Source organism: Gigantopelta aegis, chromosome 10, assembly GCF_016097555.1.
Source record: "Gigantopelta aegis isolate Gae_Host chromosome 10, Gae_host_genome, whole genome shotgun sequence".
NCBI classification, from domain to species: domain Eukaryota; kingdom Metazoa; phylum Mollusca; class Gastropoda; order Neomphalida; family Peltospiridae; genus Gigantopelta; species Gigantopelta aegis.
The window spans coordinates 51,682,959-51,690,458 of record NC_054708.1 but is presented as its reverse complement, the minus strand read 5'-3'; the positions used below and the strand labels follow the sequence as shown (position 1 = coordinate 51,690,458).

General features: G+C 39.6%; 2 protein-coding genes across 2 annotated transcripts in view; one reads left to right on the top strand and one right to left on the bottom strand.

Annotated features, from left to right (window-relative positions):
• LOC121383683 (synaptic vesicular amine transporter-like) overlaps nt 1-3,717 on the top strand; it is a 25,783-nt gene extending 22,066 nt beyond the window's left edge. Inside the window, exons 15-16 of the mRNA XM_041513776.1 lie at nt 123-210; nt 3,243-3,717. Of these exons, the coding sequence (XP_041369710.1) occupies nt 123-210; nt 3,243-3,338 (184 nt within the window). The 3' untranslated portion in view covers nt 3,339-3,717. The remainder of the gene's footprint in view (nt 1-122; nt 211-3,242) is intronic.
• A 3,541-nt stretch (nt 3,718-7,258) lies between these two features.
• Nucleotides 7,259-7,500, bottom strand: part of LOC121383682 (BTB and MATH domain-containing protein 38-like) — an 813-nt gene continuing 571 nt past the window's right edge. The window contains exon 1 of the mRNA XM_041513775.1: nt 7,259-7,500. This exon is cut by the window's right edge and continues 571 nt beyond it. Within this exon, the coding sequence (XP_041369709.1) occupies nt 7,259-7,500 (242 nt within the window).

Here is a 7,500-nt window from a genome sequence, read left to right as displayed (position 1 = left end):
GGGAATCTTGCCCAGAGACAAAACATAAAATCCAAATATTATTTTGTTTATTATGCTAACTCTCCTTCTCTTTACCAACACGTTTCTTTAGCGCTTCATGAATTTTGTTTTCTTAATTTCAGGCTAATTCGAGCAACCGCAGTCTTAAACTTCGTGTATTGTCCACTGTGCTTATTTTTGCGAAAGGTACCGGCTTGTGACGAGGAAATGGTATGTATAATGTTCTAAACTAGATAGAATACACTGCCATGTTTGCGCTGAGAACTATAACAAACGTTTCTTACACACCCGTTGGTGAGAACACCATGTATTATTTATGATTACACATACTTGTTAACACATGTACGCGTGTTAACAATTTCAAGACATACGAGTGGCTGCTCTTAGGTGATGACCAGGTCACCAATGCCATACGTCCAATAAAAAAACAGCGCGATTGAAATCGACTACACTGTGGCGTATAGTTAACCTGACAGTCATGTGTCTGTGATGCATAAGTCAGCTACAAGTGCAACGGCTGTAAATAACTTTTTGTCGAAAAAGATGTTAAAATTTGCTTAAAACCTGGTTTTTGAGATATGTAAGAAATAGAATAATACATTCGTATCCGTTAGATACCATTTATCTCACAACTCGTTGTATAAAAACGTATCAAACTCGCTTTCGCTCGTTAGATACATTTTAAAACAACTCGTTGGGAGATAAATGGTATCTACCGGCCACTCACATGTAAATAGGCTTTATATAGCCTACATGTAAATATATGTACGGATGTGTGTATATTATTAATTCATATCACTGATGCGATCTCATTTAAACGTATAACAACACAACTGTTCATTTCGACAAAAATAGTTTGTTTTATTTAACGACACCACTGGAGCACATTGATTAATCAATCATCGGCTATTGAATGTCAAACATTTGGTAAGTTTGACTCGTAGTCATCAGAGGAAACCCGCTACATTTTTCCTAATGCAGCAAGGGATCTTTTATATGCACTTTCCCACAGACAGGAAAGCACATACGACGGCCTTTGTTCAGTTGTGGTGCACTGGTTGGAACGAGAAAGAACCCAATCAGTTGAATGGATCCACCGAGGTGGTTCGATCCTGCGACGCAAGCACTGTAAGCGACCACTCAGCCGACTGAGCTAAATCCCGCCCCCTCATTACGACAAAGCCCCCAAATGATAATTTTTAAAGAAGAGTTTGCTTGAAAATTGTACCTTATGTGCCGATTGTAAATAAATTTTAATTTGAGTTCAATTTAGATGCCTGAACTGGTCCGCCCGCTAGGGCTATGACCATACCATTATTTATAATATATTTTTAAAGGTGAAGAATTAATTTGCCAACAAGAACTGAATATTATATGCCTATGATGCCAGGAAATTATGTTTCAAACTATTCAACCATGGAATACGGCCCGATTGTAAATTAAGTTAAATTATGTTCAGTTCAGACACCGGATCTGGTCCGATCACAAGGGTTATTACTAGACCACTTATTTTAAATATATATTTAAAGATTAAAAACAAAACATTTTTTTTTTAAAGAACTAATATTGTGTGCTTAATTTGCCCGAAAATTATGTTTCAGATCATTGAAAGTTCAGAATGTCCTAAAACAAAGAGGTAGGGTGGGATGGCACCTGCACTTACGAAATAACCACATTTCAAGTTTGAATTCTCAGGCGCTAATTCTTACGCAGCTAGTATATAGGGTAGAGGCGTAACACAGTGGTAAAGCGCTCGCCTGATGTGCGGTAGGTCTAGGATTGATCCCCGTCAGTGGGCCCATTTGGGCTATTTCTCGTTCCAGCCAGTGCACCAAAGAAATAAATATTTTATTTAGCGATACACTCAACACAATCTAATTAAAATTAGCTCCACTATTACATGTGGATCTAACAGCAGCCCGTTGGAGCTCATGTCCAGTTGACCTTTCATTCGACCAATAAAACTTTACTTGCAAAATCATGCCAGTGATTTGAAAAGAATTTGAAAAGATTCGGGATTCTGTCGACGGTATACGAAATGATTCGGGTGAATTACGAAGTATGCCGGAAACTAATTTCAATATAAAATTTTATATAAAATTTGTTTCAAGACGAAAAACAAAACCGTGATGGTATAGCCATAAAATCTGTTTATACCAGTATACAATCCAGAGTTTATTACTGCACTTTTCCCCCTGTTTTTTTTCAATGTTGAAATAGACCAACAAGTTCGCGTATTGCATATAGTCTCGCCCGATATATTTTTAAAATTTGTATGCTCCCGAATAACGCTATAAAAGGCGAAGTGTAATTGGTCGATATTTAAATTGTTATTTATAGATGAAATGTCACCTGGACATGGAAGTCCACGCAATGCTGTTAGATCTACTGGCATATACCAGTAGAGCTAATTTCAATCAGATTGCACTCAACACATTTTATTTATGGTTATATGGCGTCAGACATATGATTAAGAACCACACAGATATTGAGAGAGAAAACCCGCTGTCGCCACTTCATGGGCTACTCTTTTCGATAAGGTCAGGTCAGGTCATAGGGTCTTACGTGCACATTTAGAACAAGCTGTTGTAGCGCACGCCTGTCATGGGCACAAGAGCCGGCTCCCCCGTCCATGACAGGAAAGGGGGCGGGGAGAGGAGGGACCGCCTGCGCTGGCAGGTGCAAGGGAGCACCAGCGGGGGAGCAGCAAGGGATATTTTATATGCACCATCCCACAGACAGGGTAGCACATACCACGGCCTTTGATATACCAGTCATGGTGCACTGGCTGGAATGAGCCAGTGCACCACGACTGGTATATCAAATGCCGTGGTATATGCTATCTTGTCAGTGGGACAGTGCATATAAAAGATCCCTTTCTACTGTAGCCGGTTTCCTCTCTAAGAATTTATGTCAAAATAATTATTACTAAGTGTTTCACATTCAATAGCCGATGTATCAATGTGGTCTAGTGGTGTTGTTACACAAAATGAACTCAGCTGCCTTCATTTGGCTAAGAGAAAATATGGTCATTACACACAATAAGAACAAAAAATTACTCAATCAACAAAACATGCAATGCTTAAAGATGATGTAAAATCCAGTCATCTCCTTTACAACGTTAGTCACCAACAACCCAGTGTGCTTTGATGTCTTTCTTCGAATCTTTCCTATCCTAATAATAATGACAATAGTATTGCAATGCAATTTCACACACACCAAAGTTTTTGATTCCTTTACAGGTGATCCTTAAAGAACAGACGGTGGACGGCAATTACACGAAGGAGAAAATGGAAGTGGATTCGTTCTCCTACAACCGGCTGTGTGAAGAGGACTGAGGGCAACGTCAAGAAGCGCATGCAGTTTAAAGCTGCCGTATCGAGACTTATGTTCATCATCTAGCCGTCTTCCCGTGGCATTGCATTCTTCTATATCTTTTAGACGCAGTTGTTAAAGTGACAGATCCTAGTTTTTAAACACTACGGCGTATTATTATTTTTTTTACTATTAGAGCCGTTTTTCGTAACTGAAACCAGACATTAACTTAGATTTTTAATGTTCAGATTATCCATTTCCGTACATCCGAAGTGTTTCTGGTTATACTGGTGTTTCTAATACCATGAAATCCATTAAAATGTTTTTTAAAGAACGCATATGCGAGCTTAAATGTATTTATCTGTTTCAACGTCATAAGACTTTTGTTCACTATATTGTAAATGTTCAGAGCCGTATCCTCGGGGGGGGGGGGGGGGGGGGGGGGAGTGGGCCCCCTGAGAATCTCACTTTTCTTTTTACTCCAGAAAATAGTTACACATTTCAGGGTTTAATTTGTATAGTGTTTCATTTGTTTATAGAAAGTAGAGCCCCCTCCTAGGATTTTCACCAGGGACGGCCCTGGTGTATAGAAGTATTTTAGAGGTTTGTAGATTAACCTAACTTAATGTCGATTGCCACGGGTTGAAGCTAGGGTCTGCGACTTAAATCTGGGTCACATAAGACTGGACGAATTCGCCGCCAGTGGTCAATTCGTGAGACGCCTTCTCTACTGTTCTCTGTCATTGTGCATTACGAAACAAGCACGAAGGAAGACCTGTTTACTGGTTCAACGTAGTTGACCATAATACATTGGTAGTGAACACACTCAAGTTTATTAAAACGGCGGCTGTGTTTGTATTTTGCATTAGGAAACAATGATACACTAACGTGAGGAGAGATTGCAGCTTTAATGAGTAGAAACTGACACGTGGTATACTGATGGACGAGATGACGCTGGTTGAAAAAAGTGCTAGAAACCGAGTTGATCCCGTGCATTTATACAATGGTTAGATGAGATAACCTTGTTGCTATTTAGATATTGCATCAGATTAAACAAAGGTCAAAGACTTCAAAATAGTGGTCCCACTATTGTCTCACTGTTTTGCCTGAATCATGAGTGCATTATATATATATCTGTGTGTGTTTGTGTGTGTGTCTCTCTATCTCTGTGTTCTCTCTCTCTCTCTCTCTCTCTCTCTCTCTCTCTCTCTCTCTCTCTCTCTCTCTCTCTCTGTGTGTGTGTGTGTGTGTGTGTGTGTGTGTGTGTGTTCACCATTAGTTGGACATATCTGCATTTGTAAACTTTCTTATGCATAAAAAAACAAACATTTTCGCTTCTCTCGCAAGTCTACTAGATCAAAACAAATGTGTCCAGTATTTCTCAATATTTTAGAATCCTGACATGATGCTGATCATCCCATTAGAAATGTCGCCAGTTTTGGTAGTATAATGTTTCTGAGTTCGCATCCTAGCACCGGCTCTCACCTAACTAAATACTAAAGTTAAATTTTGCTTTGCGTTGGACACATCATCAGCTATTGGACGTCAAACATTTGGTCATTTTGACATATAGTTAAATGTGTTTCCATTAATGGGCTCACAGACGGGGATCGATCCTAGACCGACCGTGCATCGGACGAGCGCTTTACCACTAAGCTACGTCTTGCCCCCAGGAAGTAAATCACAGTGGTGTATGTCGTGTGTAAACACAGTGTCATGTTACAGTCGAATAACTCTTGTGAAAACCTAATGCTTATTCAACCATACAACTGTTCACAGTTGATCACTTTGTGTTTTATTATGATGCTAGACTCTTACTTGTTACATTCAGGGACAGTTAGGATTTTGAGAAGTGGGTGTTACAGCATATATGCTTGCTTGCAGACCCACATGCAAGTCTTTTTGATTTACTTGACAGCTCAAGGGGATTAAATCCCAAGATATGCCACTGACAGTTAGTGAAGATATACCTCAACATTTACCCGTTCCAGCCAGTCCACCACGACTGGTATATCAAAGGCCGTGGCATGTGCTATCCTGTCTGCGGGATGGCACACACAAAGGATCCCTTGCCACTAATGCAAACATGTAGCGGGTTTCCTCTCTAAGACTATGTAAAAATTACCAAATGTTTGACATGCAATAGCCGATGATTAATATATCAATGTGCTCTAATGGTGTCGTTAAATAAAACAAACTTTTCAATATTTACCGGTAACAGTGAATCTCCTTTCTTAAAGAATGGTAAAATAATACCTGTAGTCCAGTTTCCATGTTCATTTCATCTTATTTTCGTGTTGTATCCAATTAAGGTTCAAGCACGCTGTCCTGGGCACATACCTCAACTATCTGGACTGTCTGTCCAGGACAGTGGGTTAGTTGTTAATTGTTAGTGGTTAGTGAGAGAGAAGAGGGTTTAGTGGCTGCGAATCCTGTACCTACCAGCCTTATGTCCGATGGCTTAACCCCGACGCCACCGAGACCGGTTCCAGTTTCCTAGAACATTGTCAGACATCAAAATGTTGTCATAAAGCTTGAACAATAAAGAGTTCGAGTTGATCTGCTACACCGACCTCCGTGGCGCTGTGGTTAAACCACCGGACTACAGGCTGGTAGGTACCGGGTTCGCAGCCCGGTACCGGCTCCCACCCAGTGCGAGTTCTAACGACTCGATGGATAGATGTAAGGCCACTACACCCTCTTCACTCTCAATAACCACTAACCAACTAACCCACTGTCCTGGACAGACAGCCCAGATTGCTGAGGTGTGTGCCCAGGACAGCGTGCTTGAACCTTAATTGGATATAAGCACTAAAATAAGTTGGAATGAATGAATGATCTGCTACTGGGGTGGTACCTAGCTTAGTCGGTTGAGTGCTCGCCTCAGGTGCTTTGGTTAGAGAATCGAAATCAGCCTCTGTGCATTCATTCTCCGACTGGGGTTTCCCCGTGACAACCAGTGTCCCGTGACTGGTATGTCAAAGACCATAGTATGTGCTGTCCTGTCTGTGGGAAAGTACATATAAAACATCTCTTGCAGCAAATGGAAAAAATGTAGCAGATTTCTTCTGAGACTATATGTCAGAATTATCACGTTTGATATCTAATAGCAGATGATTAATAAATCAATGTTCTCTAATGATATCTTTAAACAAAACACGCTTTAAACTTATAATCTGCTAAAAATATTTATTAGACTCAATCAAGATTTTTTTCGCACCATTCTTCATGTTACATAAAAAATAGTTTGCTTCTGTGCTCTTTCCATGTTAAAGTACATTTATCTTAAAACTTTATTTTTATTTCAACCTAAAATAAAAATCAAGTAATATATAATATTTATAAGTTTAGTGTCAGACCACTGTAGTTGAGAACTGATTGGGGTTCTTTTCTGCAATACTCCCATACATGTACGTTTTCCCAATAACTTCTGGATTAAGAGATCTACATGTTTTTCCCAAAATGACGTGTTTCCATGCTTTTCACAGGCTTCCACTTCAGAGTTGGGCAGACCTTCTTTGATCATAAAGCAGACGTCCTCGAAGAACTAATTTCAAGCTATGGCCAGGGACTATGAACCATCTCAGTCAAAGCTCTGCACTGTTTTCTTTTCTGATATGCTAATATTTAAATTACAGCAATTTATAACAACAGTCAACGGAAAAGTATATTATACGCAACTCCCCATTTTAAATCTATGAACATAAATGAATTAGCGCCTATGATATAATTAGTATTACAAAAGAAGTATACTATCAAGTATCAATGTAGGACAAGTTTGCTATCACAATGTCATATAAAGGTAACACATCTATAACATTTAGTACAAATTCGACTCAACAGGTCAGTGTGACGCATGTCCCTGTAAATTAAAACAAGTAGATTCTGATTGGAATCGTAATGACGTTCAAAATGTCGAGGGCGTAAGAGGCCGGTATTCACTTCATTTATTCGGTTCCTTTACAAATGCTGAAGCAAAACATCTGAGGTCATTCTTAAATTGCATTAATTTCTCTGCATTTTGACGAAAAGTAACATGTGCTAAACTGTGAGGACACTCAGCTTGAGGACAGTATTTCGGAGGTTTCTTAAGCTCGAAACGGTGTTGACAACGCACAAACTCTTTGGGTGTTGCCTGCACCAGCTGCATCAATGCTTCACTGAATTTCAATCCAAGATTTTCAA